Consider the following 22,052-nt stretch of genomic DNA (forward strand, 5'->3'; position numbering starts at 1 on the left):
AAGCTGGTGTTCAAATAAGTTTGCACCAGCAACATTAACATTTCACCGCTTACACAGTCAAAAAAAAGGGTAGTTTGAACTTTTTCCTTTAATCTAGGATACTCACCAATTTTGCTTTAATTGCCCCAGAATCAACACTCTGGCCTGTCTTGGCATGCAACTGAAGCTGAATGGCATGGAGTTGCAAAAGCTGATCATGCACCTCTTTTTCCAATACTACTTTCTCAGCCTGAGTTTCTGTCAGTTCAGATTTCAGATCCACTAGCTGCGCCTGGAAGATATCATGAGTCCAACAATGAGTGAAATTATTCAAATTTTGTTTCTCATTATTATAATATGGTGTTACATTCTACACTATAAAGGTTTCAGTCATACAGGTAAAATAAAGATGGAATTGGATTCTTTCCATGGGTGTCTCATACCCCTTCAAGGATTCCTCTGTTTACAACACATTTTCTTCTCCAACTCTCAGCACACAAACACAAACCACTCTTCTGAAGATTGGATGGAACTTCCTTCATAATCCATTACAGATTAACAACAAAGAAAAGGAAGCCTCTGCATAAATTCCTATATAGACTTCCATGAATGAAAAGCACATATCCACAGAGATCTTAATAAGACTACACACATTTTTTCTGATACTGAAAATTTCAAATTATAGGACAAATCACAGCCTCCCTGCCTTCAACAGAAAATATTTGTTGGTAAGGCAAGCCAGGATTTGCCCTAAATGCCAAGAAAACCTGAGTAATTTTAAAAAACTTGTTCTAGGATGAATAGGATTCTACAGAAGAAATCTACTTCTACAATGAAGTGGTTTTTAAAATCCTTTTCTAAATAAAAAGTTTGTGACTTATTTGCAAAACCATATCACCCTGTCTAATAAATAGGCATTATTGATGTCTCTGTGGTGGATACTCTACTCTCAAACAGAAAAAATAATAGTTCAACAAGATGTTTAAAAGACAGCATCAATGAGCAGATTATTTCTTTTTTAAGGTCTTAACATCAAAGAGCCTAATACAGCTGCCCTCACAATTTTGCCATAGACCTAGAGAAGCAGGGCTGGGCTTTACCTCAGTGACATTTGCCTACACCAGGGCAGCGGGAAGCAGCATAGGCGAGGGATGTACTGTTTGCGGCTTCCCGCTGCCCCAATTGGCCTGGGACAGCGAAACACGGCTAGCAGGAGCCGCGATCGGCTGAACCTGCTGGCGCAGCAGGTAAACGAACTGTCCCGGCCCGCCAGGGTTCTTACCCTGTCGAACCGCATGCCAGAGGTTGCGACTCCTGGCCTACACCATACTCCTTTTTAATGTATCCTAACTACTAATGTAATAAAATTTATTTCTGAAATATTCTTTTGCATTTTAACTCTAAGACTGAAGTCCTATTTATTCAAAAATAGGTAAATCATAGGTAGTGAAATTTTCATATATTGCTCTACCAATGTCCAGCTACAAATGTTGCACTTGACCTATAAAATACAATTCTAACAGCAGGAGGTTAGGTCATACAATCAATCTATTAAATCCTTGTTTCCTCTGTTCAGATAGCCAATCAGTAAGAATTGTGGCTATTGGTTCCATGATGTGGACTTAAGTCCTTTAGGAACCATACTGAGACCAAACTCATTCACATATGCCAAACACACAAACTACTTTTTAAAGTATAAAAACAAATAAATAAATGGCCAGCACATCCCTTGGCCAGCGCCACTTTAAACAGCCCCCATTGGCCTGGAATGGCGAACCGCGGCAAGTGGGAACTGTGATCGGCTGAACCTGCGGATGCTGCAGATAAACAAACCGTCCGGCAGATTTCATTGATGGGCCGCATGCCAAAGGTTGCTGATCCCTGCATCATATATTACTCTTAGTAGCTAGTGCCCTTTATTCATAGCATTGCCAGTTCCTACAATATTACGAGACTACTACAGAAAAGTCCATGACGAAATTAATAATTCTGTATTCAGGGCAGAGTTTGGATAAAGGGCAGTAAATAAGGGTGGGCAGTAAATAATGCATGACCACACACTGAAATAGAAGAATAAAAAATATTAAATAGCTATTGATTTAGTGAGCACTGTTCATCCCAATGAGGTTCTGGGGGAAATAGTATTTGATCATTGTGATAAATAGTTCAGTTTCCCACAATATCTTGGAGAAACTTTATAGAAGTCTATTGCATTGAATGCAACATTTATGTATTATTGCAGGATTGAAGGTAACTTCCCGGGAGGTTTGGGGGGGGGGGGGAGTGAGGTGGAGACATGGTCAATACAAACCTTGGGAAGAGTTATGAGCTTCAAAGGAGTATTTTAAACAATGTGCCCAACAAGAAGGAACTTCTCGGACAAAGTTAAGTGGGTTTCCTATTCAATACCTAGAGGCAGGTGATTTCAAATTCCTACCTCCAGACCCAACCTTTTGAAGCTATTCCTGAGGAGGGAACCTGTTCCTGGTATCTGAATATCAAAGGCTGAAGCTGTATAAAGGAGAAACTGACTTATTCATGGTTGTCTTGTTATGAACTTGGAACCACAGAAAAACCTGTGTGGGATCTGAAGGACTGAATGCCTACCAGACCCCTTGTTGGAGCTCGGGGTGATCTCTGATAAGCTAATTATCCTTCGTATAGGTTCTTATTTTTTTTTAATGTTTTCTCTGTAATGCTTTTACTTTAAGAATAAATGTGCTTGCTTAGAAAGAGTTGCGAGTAAACTATGGTGGGTAATAACACAGTTTATAGCCCCAGTGCAGACACTGGCTGTTTAGGCCATCTGGCTTGCTGGGAATAACCCAGTACAAGCAGGGAACTGTGAAGCCTAGAAAAACCCTGGTCAAGAGGGAGAGAGAGACATGGGTCTCTGCCCAAGAGAGGTGACAGCAGAGGAGCCAGAAATTTTAAGTCCTGCCCTTGGTGGGCCACAGAGGGGGAATACAAGTGCAGTTACTCTGAAATTGCAAAGATCTTGCAATTAAAGGCTGTATCAGAATGCATATACAAAAAGGGGCTGAGTTAAGCTTACATGCACAACCTTACCAATCTTTTAATACAGTTTTTTTAAAATATATATATTACAAATTACATGTCAAAGGAAAAGTGTCATATCATGTTATGAAAGGCACCTATGACTGTCATGGAATTTTCAGAGGAACCAATCAGGAGTAGCGGCAACAAAAACACAACAACATGTACTGCATGACAAACAGAATGTTTAGTTTTAAGATCAAAACAGTGTGGGAGAAGCCATTTGAACAACTATAATGATAAAACAGCAGGTTTGGTCCTGGAGTCACAAAGAAGGGGTTACTTTATATATTTATTAATCATATCAAATCATTTATGTAATCTGCTGATTCAGCCATATAAGGATGCAGTGAAGAGCTCTAAATGATTGGGGATTCCACTGCCAAATCTTTAATTTTCCTTAAATTGCAAATGTACTGCAAGTACACCTCTACCCTGATAAAACGCTGTCCTCGGGAGCCAAAAAAATCTTACTGTGTTATAGATGAAACCGCGTTATATCGAACTTGCTTTGATCCGCCGGAGCACACAGCCCTGCCCCTCCCGGAGCGCTGCTTTACCGCGTTATACCCGAATTCGTGTTATATCGGGTCGTGTTATATCAGGGTAGAGGTGTACAGTGTATTTTTGTGCATCAAGAAATCTCATTAACTTCCTTGGTGCACAATGCAGTTAATGATAGGCATTAAGTATCTGTATTTTGACATATTAACATATACCCTGCTGCATATTTTCTAACTGCAGTATTTACAGGAATAAACCTATCTTCTGTTTGTTAAACTTCTTTTAGCTTGTCACAGTAGGAACTGTTGTGGTTTCCTCTCTATGAAGTAAACTTGCGTACTCTCAACTAAACTGAGGAATGTATAAAGGAAACCAGTGAAGTACGCTGTGGCACAAAACGGGCATATCACAGCCTTAAAAAATAACAAGACAATTTACTAGCAATATTTTGCCTGGTATCGGTTTCTCTTTCATAGCAATAAGAACTCAGGAATATGGAGAGCACACCTCTTAAAGCAAAAAAGTATGGCTAAGCAAATTTTCGCTTGCTATCATTTTCACCCTTGACAAACAAGCTGCCTAAAATATATATAACTTATTGGACAGAAAAATCAAACATTTTTAAAGGATACTATAACTTTCCACTATTTTAACCTTATTAAATGCAACATAAGATGAGTATCACAGCAAGGTATTATCAAGGTAGTCAGGCAGCATAGGTCCCAGCAACAATTGTTAGTTAAAAAAACAAATATATTCATATTACAATGAACTAAACCAACTGGAAGAAATATTTAGAGATCTAATATTGCTGATCCAACTGAGAAACAAATATGTGAAGTGCTGCAATCCATCAATACTAGAGGCAGTCAAAAATTAAAATGGCAACAACATTATTAAGGGCTAACATGCCATGCAAGTAATGGGAGGCGCCACTCTGAATACTATTTACACTAAGAAATTGACTCACTTCTTCCAATGCTTATCAGCAGTGGTTCACGCTGAATTGGAGCAATAAAAAGTCTAACACCTATTGTAAACAGGACAAAACCCATGTTTAGCACCATTACAGAAAGCATAGAAGGAAGACAATGCGGTTATTGGATTGGGCACTGGACACTCAATATTGGGCTAACTTGGTTCCCAGTGAAGTCAGTGGTAGTTTTACCACTGCCTTCAATGGGAGCAAGTTAGGCCAAATGCTGAATTCTTTTGGGAAAAAAAAACCCCCAAAAACAAAAAAACACTTTTCGGGTCTATTCTCAGCTCTGTTATTGACTCATTGTATAAACTTGGATAGGATACTTTGGCTAAGGCCCTAACTTCACTGAAATAAATCCAAATGTCTCATTTACTTCAGTGGGTAATGCATGAGGCCTTTAACCTTTCTGTGCCTCAGTTTCCCCAACTTCAAAATGGAAATGATACAAGTATTTTGAGTATCCATGTGTAGAAAGGGCTAAGTATACTGTTATTAGTGTTGACAGAGATTTAATGATGTTTCAGGGCTCAGGGAAGAACATCTGCCATTAGTAGACAATGGAAATTTCTGAACTATAAATACTGCATGTGTTTCAGTTTGATGGTCACCCCTAAAAGCACTTTAACTGCTATTCCAAAAAACCTACACCTCTGCAAGGTTAGAGCTTTCTAAAGCATCTGTGAGCAACATTCTGTTTCAGAATGAGTTACTGATATAATCACTGTCACTACTTTGACCTACATCAATCTACTTTTTAACTCTGAAATGCCAGTATCCTATTTTAGTTAAACTGCAGGTCCACATCATCAGCATCATCAACAATGGAATGGTCTAAGTGACTCTGCAATAAGGCAATGACCCAGAAGAACAAAAAAAATAGTTAAGTTTCTGGTAAGTCTATGGTTGTTTTGTTTTGTTTTGGGGCGGGGGACATACTTTTACTGTTTGCCAGAAATAAGCAGCACTTCTTAAAAAGGCATTTACAGCTACAAGATATAAATGAAAATTTATCTCATTGAAAATATTCTTAAAGTTTTAAAAATGACAATTTTGCCTATTGTGCACAGGGAACAAAACCATCTCAGAATTAAAAGACTAGAGTTTAAATATATTCTGAGCTATTGTGCAAAGGATTCAAAAACATTGTTGGAAAAATTCAAAGCCTGCTTCTCTAGACAACACAATTCAGACAGAAATTGTTCTATTTTTTTTAAAATGGGTTTCTTTAGTTACTATTTTCAAACATTTATAAGATAACATCAACAAATCATCTTAGTATAAATGCATTTTCTGAAGTGGAAAAATAGTCAAATTGCCAATGTTCTAATTAATTATTTTAATTTCTTTGATGATTATATTTCAAATTGTTGTATAGTTCCATAAGCATTTTACCAAGAAAGGAAGTGGGGCTTTATAAAAATGCTAGCATTATTCAGTCAACTCTGCAGTTCTTTTTTGATTTATTATTGGATATCCTGTGTCAACTCCTCATATCTAGACCTCTCAGGAGATCAATTTAGGAGCACCCAATTCATTTTTTCCTAGCAAGGTAAGTGTCAAAAAAAATTAAACTTGATTGAAAATTATTACTTATTTGTATTACCATAGCACGTAGGAGCCCTAGTTATGGACAAATCCCCATTGTATTTTGTACAGCATCTAGTACAAAGACAGAGAGAACTTACAATCTAAGGTCTTGTCTACACTGGTACTTTATAGCACTGCAACTTTCTCACTCAGGGAGGTGAAAAAACACCCCCCCGAGTGCAGCAAGTTTCAGCGCTGTGAAGTGCAGGGGTAGACAGTGCACCAGCGCTGGGAGCCATGCGCCTCTCATGGAGGTGGGCTTTTTAGAGCGCTGGGAGAGCTCTCTCCCAGTGCTCTGCCATGACTACACAAGCCACATTAAATAACCTTGACAGTGTAGACTAGCCCTAAGACTATATCTACACTTAAATTGCTACAGCAGCAGTTGCGCCACTGTAGCACTTCAGAGTAGACACTCACTACAGCAATAGGAAGGATTCTCCCCTTGCTGTAGTTAATCCACCTCCCTGAGAGGTGATAACTAGGTTGATGGAAGAATTCTTCCATCGCCTAGTGCTGTATACACCAGGAGTTACGTTGGTTTAGCTGCATAGCTCAGGGGTGCAGATTCTTCACCCCTAAACAATGTAGGTGTCCCAGCTAACTTGTCAGTGTAGACCTGGCCTTAAAATTAGATAAGAGACAATAGATGGATGCAGATAAGTACAAGAAAACAATGAAACAATATTGGTCAGCATAATACGCAGTGATCTCAGTACACAAGCAGCCTAAATGTTGTCAAATTTTTTGTAGGCATCACAGCAAAAGAGTTTTAAGGAGGGATTTGAAGGAGGATAGATAGCTTTAAGGGTATCTATGGGGAATGCCTCACAAGTGTGAGGGGCAGCATGGAAGAAAGCACACATTAACAAGTTAGCAATGGAGGTGACATCATGGGTACACTGGAGGTGGGATTCAACAGCTCAATACCAAATGAGCTAATAGATAGGGTGGGGATTGACTGTGATGGGCCTTGATAGTGTTTATAAACAGCTTATTTCTGATGTGACAGAGAAGAGGATGCCAGTGAAGCGATGCAAAGGGGTGTCACAATCAAAGCAATGGACTAGGAAAATGGTCTTTGCAGCACCATTCTGAATGGATATGAGCAGGGCAAGACTGCATTGGTCAAGCCCAGAAAGTTGCCGTAATCGAGACAAGACTATGAGTGCTTGGACATGAGTGTTAGCAGTATGGATGGATAAGAAAGGTCATATCTTATAAATGTTATGCAGAAAGAATCTGCAAGATTAAATATAACCTGGATTTGAGGAGCTAGAGAGGTCAAATATGACACCCAGGTTATGGGCCTGAGTGATAGGCAGGGTGCTCATGTTGTCCATAATGATCAAGAAAGGAGGAAACAAGGAGGGCTTTGGGGAAGATTAGGAGCTCTGTTTTAAACACACTGAACTTCAGCTGACGATTAGACATCCATGAGGAGAATCAAAGACACGGCCAAGAGGAGACAAGTCTGGAGAAGAGAGGTAGATCTGAGTGTTGTCATCACAGAGATAGTAGTTGAATTCAGGCTTGTGGATGACACTACCCAGAAATAGGATGTAGAGGGAAAAGGGAACATAGGATAGAGCTCTATGGAACCCCACAGGAAGTTGGGAGGGGAATGCTGGAAGGCTTCCAAGGACACAGGGAAGTTGGCTTTGTTCTACCTTAAGCATTTATGCCATACACTAATTTCTAGTCTCACACCAAACTTCTGAACATAACCACCATATATCAAAGTGACTAAGATGCACTACTTAATGCTTTTGTGAAGTTTGTGACCACTGAGCTTTCAAATCATTGTAAGGGTAACTCATGTTAAGACATTTAATTTATTATAGAAGTACTGTGAATATCACCAAAACAAACATATATTAAAAAAGGTGAAACTTTTATTGGATAATGGAGACCATGATCAGACCAAAAAAAAACATTTATTTATTTTACAGTTTATTAAACATCAATAGTGTGCTTGACACTTAAAAAAAAAAGGAACTGTACATTACTTCAATAATGCTTCATGCAGATACAGGAGTCCACATATGTGGACTTTTTGCAGGATCAGGACACAAACCTGTTGGAATGCAGTTAAACACTTAAGATGTGTGTGAGTGGAGGGGAGGGGATTACTGTTTTTCACAGTAGCCTCTCCTCATGTAATGTATATCAAGTCTCAATTAACAACATTAAGTAATATGTAGTTTACAAATCCACATCTGATTTTGGCTATTAGTCTTCTGGCCTGTAGGCTATTGACACTACTTGTATCTTACTAAAAAGAAGTGTTTTTATCATATAAGCATGGCTCAACAAATCCTCTACTCCACATTCCAGCAGCAAGAATTAAACTTTTCCCAGAAACTGGAGGGTGGGGGATTCACCCACCAATTTCTGCAAAAACTAAATTTTCATGTAAGAACATTTCTAGTCTTGCAATTAGAAAATACCACCTCCAAACATGAACCAAGTGTAAACTAATATATAATACTGTCTTCCTGAGTGTGGAAAAAGAAATCTTAAAGCCATGTCTAGAGCTTCTGTTTTTCGGGGCTTATTCATTTCATTTATCACAATCTATTTTTAGCAATTGTTGAGTTCTCTGTAATGTCCAGGACTTTCTATGAATAATCTCTTTATAATGCTCCCTAGTGCACTTTAACATGGTTGTGATGGGATATATAACCCTTTCCCTGTCAGCACAGGGTTTATAGAGGCTCTGTATGCGAAGGTAGGTTGGCAGGGAGGAGGGTTTTAAAAGGAGGAAGCTGCAGTCGGAAAAGGAGAATCCCCAGGGCAAGCCCCCCCCCGGTAAACAAAGTGAGCATGCCCACAAAGGAGGGATTCAGAGGCTGGAGCCTGGACTGAGCCAACCCTGTGGTGGTAAATGGGCATCACAAGGAGCCTCAACCCAGCTAGACAGATGCCACACAGGCTCCTTTTACAGCAGTACTGTTTCAAACACAACTACATTGAAGTGCATTAGGGAACCTTTAGTACACACCAGCAGAGTCTAAACAGACCAATTAAAGTACAACATGTTAGTGCACTTTAGAATTCACATCCTTGTAGCCTGCATTTCTTCTCTGCATAGACAAGCCCTTAGACACAAGGTGTTTCCAGTGTTTACTAGACAAACCCCTTTTCAAAATTTTCGTACTAGGGTGGGTTTTATCAGTGTTTATAGGTTAAAACTGAAAAATCAGAAGCCCTTAGCCATGTTTCAAAAATCTCATGCTTCAGCTGATCACCTGTAGACACCAGGAAGGGAATTCCCCCCACCCCTCTCGATGTATTTTGGGTTTTTTGTAGTCTTCCTCCTCTGAAATTTCCACAGGCTAAAGAAGAGATGCTGGAGGGAGTAGACTAGTGCTCTGAGGTGGTACTGAGAATTCTCTCTCTCTGCTTTGCTGGTGGGTCTTGCTCATATGCTCAGGGTTTAATGGATTGCCATATTTAGGTCAGAAAGGAATTTTTCCACAGGTCAGATTGGCAGGATGTTGGGGAATTTTTGTCTTCCTCTGTAGCTTAGGGCATTGGTCACTTGCTAGGATCATCTGGGTATATCTCACTAAATCAACTCCTTGTCAGTACAAGAGCCTCAGGCATTGGTGCACCTCAGTCCTTTCTGTTCTCTGCCTGTAGCACACAATAGTTTAGGCTCCTGAGGTCTGTAATACTTCAATCTAAGTTTGGTTGTTGGGCATGGTGTAGGGGTGGCTGGGTGCTGTGTAGTGGCCTGTGATGTACAGGAGGTCAGCACAGATGATCTGGTGATATCTTCTGGTCTTAAACTCTGAAAAGAGATATGAATTGCATAAGGCCCAAATCCTGACCCTATTATGCAGATCAAGCAGCAATGTTGTAAGCTGGGGAGTTCCTCCAAGGAATGAATCCTTCCCTTCCCCATTCCACTGCACATTACAATAGTGAACTGTTCTGTGCCTTCTATTGCAGTTTTATACAGGGCTTGCACAACACAAGGCAATACAAATTGTATGGCCTCCACATCTCTACATTTTTGTTTATGTCATACATTTTGTTATGGTTGGAATTTTTTGAAGGGAGAAGTGCTGGTTAACCTATTTTTTTCTTCAGAGGAACTACTATACTTCAGAAACAATACAGTTATTAATATGGGCTCAACTTGGAAATATATACAAGTACTAAATAAATTCAACATATATCAGCACTTGAAAAAATATATACTTCCTACTAGTCAGAGGCCAACACTTAACAAAGGCAGATACAAGAAATGAGTGTGGTCAGGCTCCACTAAATAACACCCTGAGGCAATGTGTTCAGGAGAAGCATACCCCAAAGATGCTGGGATTTTTAGTGTACCTAGTCTGCCTGAGGGCTTCATCTTTGGATCAGCCTCTGACTAATAGTTACCTGATTCATTTCAAAGTGTCATCTTCCTCTACTGGCTGGAAGAGAACTCTTTTGTCTCTATATTCTTCATCCAGTCACTTAGGATCTAAGAGGGATCTCCACTACTCTACCCTTCTCCCAAGTCTGCCACAAAAAAAACGATAATGGAAACTACTCTATTCCTTCCTCAGCCTCAATTATTTGAGTCCTCTTTCCCAGTGAATACCTCCAATACCTACCTCTGTTTGCTACCTTCTCAGGAAATACAGTATCAAAATGACATGATTTGCTCTAAAAAACTGACCAGAGTCTTGTTAATTGTACTCTGTTCCTAGCAAAGATAGATGCAGCAGGAGCCACACACAAGCTGTCTGTAGCCTCAGAAAGATAGATAAACACTATACCTTTAAAATAATAACCGGTAAAAAAATTTTTTTTAAAAAACCTTAGGCTCACCAGCTTTCCAGAGAATGCTTTCCATTTTGCACAAGTGAATAAGCGAATGGATTTTTTTAAGTCCCGATTTACACAATATCATGACATCTATAAATGACATTTGTGTCCTGATTATCATAACCACATAAAAGAATAGGACAAACTTTATTTTACTATGGTGTTTCAGTAATTTCAAACTGTTAAAACATTCAGTTAAAGTTTCACACAGGAGCTCCACCATTCTTGTAACCCCAAGAAGAACATAAAGAACATGCTACCCCTATACAAACAGCTGTATTAAATACAAATATTTTAGACCACTGCGGCTAAATATTAAGGACCTAAATTAATGCTATAATCCAAACAAAAACAAAGATAAAGTTGAATTGAATTGTCCTTTAGCTTTAATAACATTTAAGTAAAAGTACTTCATAAAAATACAATAGATGGCAGTGAATGTACCCTTAACTTCTGACTCACTTTGGCTCAATTTAAATATATTTCCATACACAATGAAAAATGGTATGTGAGAACTAGTACTGATTTGCTTATTCCTCAGGTCCAGTCAAAAGTCCTGATGAAACATGCTGAAACATTGGTTGGAGGACTAAAGCGACAGACAGCATCAGTTTTGTCTGTTGTGCAGAAAACCCAATCTAGACATATGACTTTTTGCAAGTTTTCACTCTTTTTCCCTTGTAGAACACTAATAACGAACAAGCTTACAATAAATATAAACTTCACAAGGGTTGTTTTGGTAAATATAGGTGAGATATCACAATCTTATTTATAATAAATATTTTCCATCTCTACTGTTAGAATGGAAATACCTGTTCCTGCTGCAAGCTATTATCGTTGTGTTTTTATTTTGTTTTATGTACTGATTGCTGTCATTATTTTGTACATAATTCCGGTTTTACTCTGGACTTGACTATATCATATTATTTGTACTTATTTATAAAAATACAGTTCAGAATTCCTTTTTAATCAACTGTAACTCTTGTTGGAAATTTCAATATTATGCCTGTATCACAGGAGTATTTTTTCAAGTTGCTTTTTCTTTTTAATTGTATTCCAAGAATACCCATACCTTGTAAAAATTGTTATGCTCCTTATTATTGATGTCATTATTTTAAGAGTGTTATTAACTAGTGTACATAAATGTTACAATTCTGTGAATAAAATTTAAAAATAAAACAGTAGCACCCGAGCATTTACTCTTTGGAAGTTCAACTTTCTTCTCTTGTCTTTTACACACACTGATTTCTGAAGCACAAGTCATGTAAACAAAACTTCTTAGACAAAATTCTAGGATTTCAGAAGCACGAGAATATGGATTAAGTGTAGCCAATCCCTACCAGCCATGAAGTTGGGTGAGAAATTTATAAATTAAACATGCAGATGGCTGATGACCCTTATAAACCTGGACTGATATTGATGATATTTAAGAATTCAGACATATCTTCACCTCCACTTCCCACATCACAAAATAAGGTCACATCCTTGGATATAAAGTTAACTGGACCAAATCTGATTCAGGTGACATTTCAAAATACTAGATCACATTCAGTCCCAACATACACAGAGATCTAGGAGTAAAACTGCGTGCTGATTTATCTAAAATGGTCTCTTTAAATAATGAGAAAACTCAGAACCACATTTCAAAAGAAAGTATGCTGGCAACATTTTTAGAGCTCTTTATTAGGCTGCACTGAAAATACAAAGATAAATATTACAGACATGGTTCCTTGATTTACCGTTGAGTATGACCCCAAACCTGTAATTTAATCTTAATATGGACTCCACGCCTGTATAGAAACCAACGGGACTCTGTATGTATATAGGGTTCCATCTGCTTGTTTGTTCTGGGTTTTTTTTGGTAAGACAGAAACCTTACTGTTACCTATATATTATTTAATACTCCTGGCTGTCTGAGTTAACAAGTTATTTGTATATGAGTATTTAAGGTGCTGAGCAGTTATCATAATGAGCCTGATTCAGCGAAGTACTTAAGCCTACGAGAAAGCAGAGGAGGCTATTCATGCAGTAGCGTAGCTAGTGGGGTGCAATGGAAGCAGCCACTTCCCCTCAGGACATTTTCCAAAAGTGGTGCCTTAGTTGAACTCCTGCAGGCAGGAGTAGGGGGCCCACAGGCTGGTCCCTGTGGTGGGGCGGGGCGGTGCAGGGCACAGAAAGCGGCACAGAAAGCAATTCCTGAGTCAGTCCGGCTCTGCGTGCTGCTGGGGGGCGGTGCCTGCCTTCGCATGGCCTAGCCCAGTCTGCCCGCCCACCGGCGCTGCTTGGCATGGCTGCCTCCAGCGCATCGCCCCATGCATGGGCTCTTCTGCAGCAGTGTTTGGTCTCCTGGCTGCAGATAAAGCCCCCCCAAGCCAGGCTCTGAGGCTGTTTGCCCCAAGCCCCAGCCCTGCTGCGCTGGGAGCGGTTAGCAGTGCAGCGTGTTTCTTGGGGAAGCCACGTGCCTACGTGTTCTGCTCCCTGGGGACTGGCTTCCCTGACGCAGTGCAAGGCAGAACAAGGAAGCATTGGGCAAACTCACTGGGCTTGTAGGGGCTCCCCTCGCCCACCACGGGGTGCAGGCTCATCCTCCGCAGCACTGCCAGCCGCAGGGCTGGGGCTCTCCTGGGACTCTGCCCTGCACACGCCCAGCACCCCCAAGGCTGCTCCTGCCTCCCCTGGCTGGCCCCAGATCCCCTCCCCCGGGAGGCTGGGGTCCTGCTGCGGCTTGCGCCTTCTGCCTCCTCCACAGGGCAGGCAGCCTCAGGGGGTTGAGGCCATGCCACCCCTTCCCCGGCTTCCCCATCCAGCAGCCCCCGCACCGCCCTGCTGGCCTGTTCAGCCCTCGGCCCCAATGGGTCCTGCCCTTATGCAATCCGCCCCTATTGTGCAGGTGCAGGGGGCGGCCCGGCCTGGGGGGACTGGGGGAGCCATAGAAAAGCCCCCCCCGGAGCTGGTGCAGGAGACAAGCCTGGCTGTCAGCCTAGGCTCCGGCATCAGCCTTCAGCAGGGAGCTGAGCCACTTCCCGCCGGCTTGGCTCAGCCCAGCCCTGCTCTTAAAAGGACACGGACTCCACCACGGCTCGGCCCGGCCCGGGGAATGTGGGGCTGTCAGGGTGTGTGCAGGGCTCGGCACTGTAGCAGCACAGAGGGGAGCCCAAGGCGGAATGGACCCTATGAAGGCGGAGGGTGTGGCACGGCTGGAGGAGCCAGCCAAAGGGGGGGGAGGATACAGAGCGGCCGGAAGAGCCGGGGGGCTGTGGCCAGAGGAGGAGCCAAGGGGGGCGCCTTTTTTATGTTTGCTTCCTCTGCTCTTATAACCTGGCTACGTCACTGTACTCATGTGTTTAAAGTTAAGCACAGATGTGTTTTTGCTGAATTGGGGCCTCTGTTACTTTAAGAACAATTGATTGTCAGGCACCTTAGAAGTTTTGGTATGGACTTTTTAAAGATAGTTTATGGAAGTGCAAGTCACAGTCTCATAGTTAAGGATGCGTTCAGTTTTGTACTGGAAGCACAGGTATTCAAACACTTTGTTATATATAAAGAATAGAGTGTAACCTCCAAAATCGCAACACATACTCAGAGTACAGAATAAATTTTAAGAATTTATAAATAAATCCATTAGTCTAATTAAACAAAGATCCTTTAATAAATGTAACACTTTATCTCAGACCACTTTTCATCCAGAATGATCTTAACAGTGGTACAACTCTTGAAACTTCCTATAAGCTAAAATTCACCAAAATTTCATGCATTGACTACAGTAAAAGATTGGGTTTTGTTTTTTTAATGATAATGGTCATTTCCCCCAGTTATTTTTCAAAACAATTTCCTCTTCAGAAGAAATTGATAAATAATGTACTACTTGGAATTTCTTGAACTATTTCAAAATGGCTGCCATCTCCTATTGTTCTCAGTGGGTCTGAGGCCCCACACATTCACAGTCAAGATACCCTCTTTCAAAATCACCACCATTGTCCATTTTTCCCAGTAAAAGTGAAGCCAAGATGACTTCTGGAAAGATGGTAGCCATAGGAGGCTTAATCAATCTGCTTAACCTGAACTCAACCCTGTACTAACATGAAGAAAAACAATGAAAATAAATCTAATATGCCTTTACAAATCAGATTAAACTAATGTGGGACACCAGACACTATTATGGATTAATCATAATTGTATACCTATTGCATATTGTCACTATAGGGCCGAGTTAAGGTTGTCTGGGTGTCTTAATTGTGCATCTCCATTTGAATTTCTTTTAAATGTAATCATAACCTGAATTTCCTGGGTTTGTAATACACCTCTACCTCGATATAACGCTGTCCTTGGGAGCCAAAAAATCTTACCGCATATAGGTGAAACCATGTTATATCGAACTTGATTTGATCCACCATAGAGCATAGCCCTGCCCCCCGCCCCGGAGCATTGCTTTACCGCATTATATCTGAATTTGTGTTATATCAAGTGGCATTATATCAGGGTAGAAGTGTACCTATTTTACTACAGTATCCCTGGAATGTTTTTTATCCTTAAATTACTGACTGACTATCTTAAAGTTTTATATTGCTGCCGTTCACTGTAGTAATAACTAAGTGCTGGCAATATAAAACATGTGTTAAGTACCAAACTCCTTAGAGCAGCAGTGTCCAATTCATGGCCCCCAAGGCACTAAATGTGACCCTCAAGGGCAACTTCACTAACAAGAAAAAACAAACCAAGATCTTACACTCAACTCAATAGCACTTCTCTGTTTGCGTGTCTGCAACGCAATTACATGACCACTACAGCTCTAAAGGGGAGTTCTGTTTTAAAACAAACAAAAATTGAAACAAAATAACATGATACAGGCATTAATTATTTTATTTGTTTATACTCTTCAAAATAGTATGTAAGTAGACTACTGACGTGTTTAAGATGCAATGCTAAAATACTGACATTTCAAGAGAATTGTAAAAAATAAATAAATTTAGAAATGCTTTGAAAACCCTTTTGGAAAGTATGGAGAGGAGGAAGAGAAGTAGCACTTTGGCACCACTATTAGCACCTTCCACCTTAACAGAGCAACCCTTTCTATACATACAGTTGGTGCACAGACCTGCAAACACTTTTGAACATATATACCATTATACAGATACTACAGTGATGGGCACAGCAAAAAATATGAACAAACCGTCTCATCACACTCAAAAAGACAACTCACATCTCTACCAAATTGAAGGGCCTTAGTTTCAGGGCTTGTCTACATCACAAAGTTGCAGCGCTGGTGAGGGGGTTACAGCGCTGCAACTTAGGAGGTGTACACATCTGCAGGGCATCACCAGCGCTGCAACTCCCTGTTGGCAGCGCTGGCCGTACTCCCGTTTTGTCTCGGGTGTAGAGGATCCAGCGCTGGTGATCCAGCGCTGGTAATCAAGTGTAGACTCTTACCAGCGCTTTTCTTGACCTCCGTGGAATAAGCAGGTATCCCAGCATACCTGAGGAAGCCTCTGGTAATCAAGCAGGTCTCCTTCCCCGGTTTGCTCTCGTGTTCCCCGAGCAAGCAGGTCTCCTTCCCTGCGGTTTGCAGGGGGGTTCGGGGAACGCGAGAGCAAACCGCGGCGAAGCTGGTCTCCTTCCCCGGTTTGCTCTCGCGTTCCCCGAACCCCCGTGCAAGCAGGTCTCCTTCCCTGCGGTTTGCAGGGGAGTTGGGGGAACGCGAGAGCAAACCGCGGCGAAGCTGGTCTCCTTCCCCGGTTTGCTCTCACGTTCCCCGAACCCCCGTGCAAGCAGGTCTCCTTCCCTGCGGTTTGCTCTCGCGTTCCCCGAATCCCCGAGCAAGCAGGTCTCCTTCCCTGCGGTTTGCAGGGGGGTTCGGGGAACGCGAGAGCAAACGGTGGCGAAGCTGGTCTCCTTCCCCGGTTTGCTCTCGCGTTCCCCGAACAAGCAGGTCTCCTTCCCTGCGGTTTGCAGGGGGGTTCGGGGAACGCGAGAGCAAACCGCGGCAAAGCTGGTCTCCTTCCCCGGTTTGCTCTCGCGTTCCCCGAACCTCCGTGCAAGCAGGTCTCCTTCCCTGCGGTTTGCAGGGGGGTTCGGGGAACGCGAGAGCAAACCGCGGCAAAGCTGGTCTCCTTCCCCGGTTTGCTCTCGCGTTCCCCGAACCTCCGTGCAAGCAGGTCTCCTTCCCTGCGGTTTGCAGGGGGGTTCGGGGAACGCGAGAGCAAACCGCGGCGAAGCTGGTCTCCTTCCCCAGTTTGCTCTCGCGTTCCCCGAACCCCCCTTGAAGCCGCCCAACAGCGCTGCAGTATGGCCACATCTAACACCACTTGCAGCGCTGGTTGCTGTAAGTGTGGCCACTCTGCAGCGCTGGCCCTATACAGCTGTACTAACACAGCTGTAACAACCAGCGCTGCAAAATTTTAGATGTAGAAATACCCTCAGATAATCAGTAGTACTTCAATATAAAATATTACTCGTATCCAGATAAAAACAGAATTCATGATGTGTGTTCTGTTACTGCTAACAGCTTATGTAAAAATTAAGATAACAGTTGAAACAAGTGATCTGAGTAAATATTATAGGCAGTGTTGATGTAGCTGTGCTGGTCCAGGGTATTAGAAAGACACAGTGGGTGAGATAGTATCTTTTATTGGACCAACTTCGGTTGGTGAGAGAGATAAGCTTTCAAGACAGCTCTGCCTGCAAGCTCGGTAGCCTGTCTCTCTGACCAACTTTGGTTCAATAAAAAAATATGATCTCATCCACCTTGTCCTTCTGAGTAAATGTTGGTACCCCCACAAACAGTGTTTCGCTGCAGTTTTATGATCCAAATGATGGCTTCAAACTAAAATATGCAGGTGCTTTTAAATCCTGGTAGCCAGCTACTAGGTAGTGGTTGTCATTTTAATTACTTCATAAAATAGAGTAACATGAATTTTAAACTGCAGTGAGTCTACTGATCATGTTCCAAGTACCAATATTGACCCAGGTGAATTGTTTCAAAATTTGAAACTGTGTCCTTCATGTTGAGCACCAGGTCTTTTGATTAAAGGTCTGTAATAAAGACAAAGACATTTATTCTCATCATAGCTTGTAACTGTATCATCAGTTCCTTCAAATAAGCAATTTCCATTTCAAATAGAGGTCTCTAAAACTTAAGGTTTCCCAAAACTGTTATTATGAAAACTAAAGTGCACAAGATAAAACATTTTAATGGCTATTTTTAAAAGATAAAGACAAAAAAAACAACTTATATATCAAAGATGTATTAAAAGTAATTGCTCAATGGAAAATTATTTCACTAACATGAAGAAGCTTATCCTCACTTTTCAAGCACTCACTCCCAGAGACGAGATGTGTGTATGTGGGGATGCAGAGTCACGGTGCACACACAGATTTCTGTCAGGGTTTATATGCCCTGCCATGAACCCCACTGTATACCACCAGAACCTTTAAATCAGAGGTTTTCAAACTGAAGGCCATGAAGGAACATTCGAGGGGAGGGAAGGAGGGTGAGATGAGCAGCATTGTCTGGCAGCTGGGGTGTTTGGGAGGGAGCACTACCTCCACCCCTTGACTCACTTCTTTCGTCTGGGTTCGGGGGGGGGCGCAACCAAAAATTGTAACTTAAATTGGGGAAGGAGGCTCAGCCCAAGAAGTTTGAAAACCGCTGCTTTAAATTGTGCCCCCGCTATCAAGAACATTATCTCTACTCACTCCAGAACTCCAATATCACCTTTAGTCTTCATTGCTTCTAACACCCTGCCTCAGTCCCCCCCATATGCTGCACTGAAGCACCTCTCTTAAATGTTCCCTTTTTCTCTTCCCTCATTCAAGATTTAATTATTGTTTTCCCCTGTAAATTATACATGGATCAGCTTTCCAAATCAATATTTGCCATGCATCTTCCTTCCCCTTCAAATAGCTCATAAAACACACCTGTTTCACACGGTACAATAAAACTGAATAGTACTTCCATCACATGCTATCCATGTTGATTTTGTCTATTGTAACTCCTCAGTAGACCACCATATTATGGCTATATATGTTACATTTTTTAAGCAGGAACTTGTCATATCTAATGTACAGCAACACACACATAAATAATATCATAAACATCAGTCTGGAAAGCACTCCTGTGAGACAGAAGACAACTTCGCTCATTACCAATGAACGCAATCTACTGAATTAATTTGTACTCTACTTTGAAATATTTTCCATCTCGGCCACTGCATTATTAATACTCAAGGGATATTCTGCACGCCCATATCTTACTGCCAGGAAGAAATAGGATTAAAACTAAGGACAAGGTGCTTTCTTCCTGCAGTCAACTATTTCTGCAATAGGCCATGCCGCAGCTTAATCGTAAGGGGGTGATCACATAAAAGGCAATTTAAGTTACTTCTGAATCATATAGAGGAATGAGAGAGCTACAGTTGGTGGTCAATCTAACTATACATCCAGGTTCTTACACAATGCACATCACCATAATATCCAAGTGCCTCCAGTTTTTAAAAACATTCTCCCCGGCTTCCTTCTATAGGGAACAGTGCTTTTTTGGTTATAGATTCTTAAAAGTGTTCACCTGTTTAGGTGGGGTTTTGTTTTTTAGAGTTGTGAAAAAAATATTCTAAGAAAGCTACGCTGAAGTCGTGTGTTTGTGTACTAGTCTATGGATTAATTAGCCTAGCAACCCATAGCTGCCATGGGAAGCCAGGCTACAGCTAAGGAGAGCAAGAGGTGTCCCAGCTAGCTAGGGTCAAGTGCAGGAAAGTCTTTGAACAGCAGAACGGACACCTTGAATCCCAGTCTATCCAATGGGAGGCCAGTGCAGCAATCAGGCCACTGGGGAAAAGGTCCCCTCAGCCGATCAAGCCCTTTTCCTTCCCACCTCCCCTAACGACTCAACCCCCGGCCACCCAGCTCCACCCCCTTCATGCCCAGTCCTTTCCCCGTCTCGAACCCTTCTCCCTCACCTCCAGCTTGTGGTTGATCTGGGACACGGTCTGCGCCTTGTGGCAGAGCTGGGCGAAGCAGGAGCTGAGGCTGGTCATTTTCTGCCGCCCCTCGTAGGTGATGTCCGCTTGGTCTGGGTCGATCTCCCCCAGCAGCAAGTCCACGTCCACGAAGGCCTTATCGAACTCCTTCTCCAGCACCTCCAGCCAGCGGAACATCGACACCCCCCCGCCCGGGGAGGAGGCGACGGCGGCGACCCCCCCGCCACAGGCCCCGGAGCCCGAGCCGCACGAACCAGCCCCCATACCGGACATGTTGACACCCCTCGCGGCCTGCGAGGCACCCCCTGCGCGCGCGCCCCTTCTCCTCAACGCCCGCGCGGCACCCAGCACACACCTGCGCGCGCGCGCCCGCCCGCCCCCCTCAACGCCCGCAGGACGCGGCAGCAGTAGCCTCTTCTCCAGTCTGGTGACAGTGGCTGAGAGAGGAGCGACGCGTCCCTACAGCGCATGCGCTCAGATGCCGAAACAGGTTGCGAGGTGGCGCTCTGTCGGTGCCCTGAGATCGTCGATTGACTTGTGCTGCCTGCCACAACTGAGAATGCAGCTCAGGGAGCATGACCGATCCCCACCTCAGCGATCTCAGCGCCGCTGCACCACTCACACTGCGCAGGCGCCGCCTGCTATGCGCACTGCCAAGACTGCGCTTGGGGGTCGTTGCAGTTCTGGGCATCCTCTGTCGCTTCTCCAGCCCTTCGCTGCAGGGAAGGGCCGGCCAGCCGCCCAGCCCACCCGCTGCAGAGCAGCGCAGCGGCCTTAGGGGGCTTCCCCGGAGCCTGCAGGCCCTGAGTCGGGGTCGCTGCTCAGACAAAGGCGCGGAAGGCGCCCGCGGGAGCCGCGGCTGACCCGCACCAACGGCCTCCGCCTGTGGCCAGGCTGCCGCGTGCCTCGGAGCCTCGCGCTCTCGGGACGTCAGCGCCTGAGCGGCCGGGCGCGCTGCTGCCCCCCGGCGATGTGGCCACCAGCAGCTGTTGGCGCATCTGCTGGGGCCGGTAGCGACGTGGCCGGTCTCCTTGTGCCCCCTACTGGGCCCGCGCAGGGAAAGCAGCCGGAGGGGGGGCAGTACGGGTCCTAAGCTCCCCTCCAGCCCCACCCCCAGCGAGCGAACCCCTCAAACACTTATATCCAGTCAGCCCGTCTTCCCCGTCCTTACAACCCCAGCTGGCCCCGCGTTCCCCACAACGTCCTTCGCGGCCACCTCCAGTTTTCCGCAGATCGTCACCCCAGCTTTTCCCCTCGACGCCCAGCAGAAAATTAGCTGGCCCTAGCTTCCCAAAGCTATCCATCTGTCCCCGGAAACCCCCACAAATCCAGCTTCCCTTCGAGGCTCCCGCCATCTCCGCTCTGCCACTGTTCCCAGACACCCCCATCTTCTACACAATCCCAGCTTCCTCCCCCACAACCCTCACCTTTCAGCATGTAACTATCTGTCACAGCTGACAAATTTTGTGCAGCTCCGTGTCCTGCCCCTACCACTGTTCTTTGTTGTGTTTTTTTTGGGGGGGCGAGAGGGGGAGTGCATTGACTTTAAGATGAAGCCAAGGCAATGGGCATATAGGAATTACTTGTAAATGTGCAATTTACTAAATGAGCCATACCATATATTTGTAAGCCACATAAACTATCACACGTGGAACACAATACTTGCCAGTTATGCCTTTTCTGTGCCTCAGTTTCCACCTCTGTAAAATGTTCTGATTAATTACCTCATAGGAAGAATTAATGTTTGTAAAGTGAGCACCTTGGATAAATGCTGCTGAAGAAGAGCAAATGCTTAGTATTATAATGTTGTTATTGCTGTCTGGTAATTACCAATTGCCTGCAACCAGCCAATTCAGAGACCTAATTCTGCAATCCACATTAAGACAAAACTTTGACTTCAATAGGGAGATTTTTTGCTGAGTGCAGACTCCACCCACAATCAGGCCCCTGATCTAAAGGGAGAATTTTGTTTGTGGAAGGACTGAAGATCCAGTCCCAGATGAGGACTTTGCTATTCAAGTGCTGCCATCTGTTGGTGGCCAGAAGTAAAGGCATGTATTGCAACTATTTTCAGAACTATGAGATTTAAGATTTAGTCAGTCTCTGAACTGTAATTAAAGTAAATCCAGTGCGGGCGGGAGGAA

General features: G+C 43.3%; 1 protein-coding gene across 2 annotated transcripts in view; it reads right to left on the reverse strand.

Annotated features, from left to right (window-relative positions):
* Positions 1–20,766, reverse strand: part of GOPC (golgi associated PDZ and coiled-coil motif containing) — a 44,957-nt gene extending 24,191 nt beyond the window's left edge. Inside the window, exons 1-2 of one of the 2 annotated variants that reach the window (XM_030556181.1) lie at positions 19,888–20,766; positions 107–271 (exon numbers count right to left, since the gene is read on the reverse strand). In XM_030556181.1, the coding sequence (XP_030412041.1) occupies positions 107–271; positions 19,888–20,181 (459 nt within the window). In that variant the 5' untranslated portion in view covers positions 20,182–20,766. The remainder of the gene's footprint in view (positions 1–106; positions 272–19,887) is intronic. The other variant, XM_030556182.1, reaches the window with a different exon arrangement.
* Between the last annotated feature and the right edge of the window lie 1,286 nt (positions 20,767–22,052).

Source organism: Gopherus evgoodei, chromosome 3, assembly GCF_007399415.2.
Source record: "Gopherus evgoodei ecotype Sinaloan lineage chromosome 3, rGopEvg1_v1.p, whole genome shotgun sequence".
NCBI classification, from domain to species: Eukaryota; Metazoa; Chordata; order Testudines; family Testudinidae; genus Gopherus; species Gopherus evgoodei.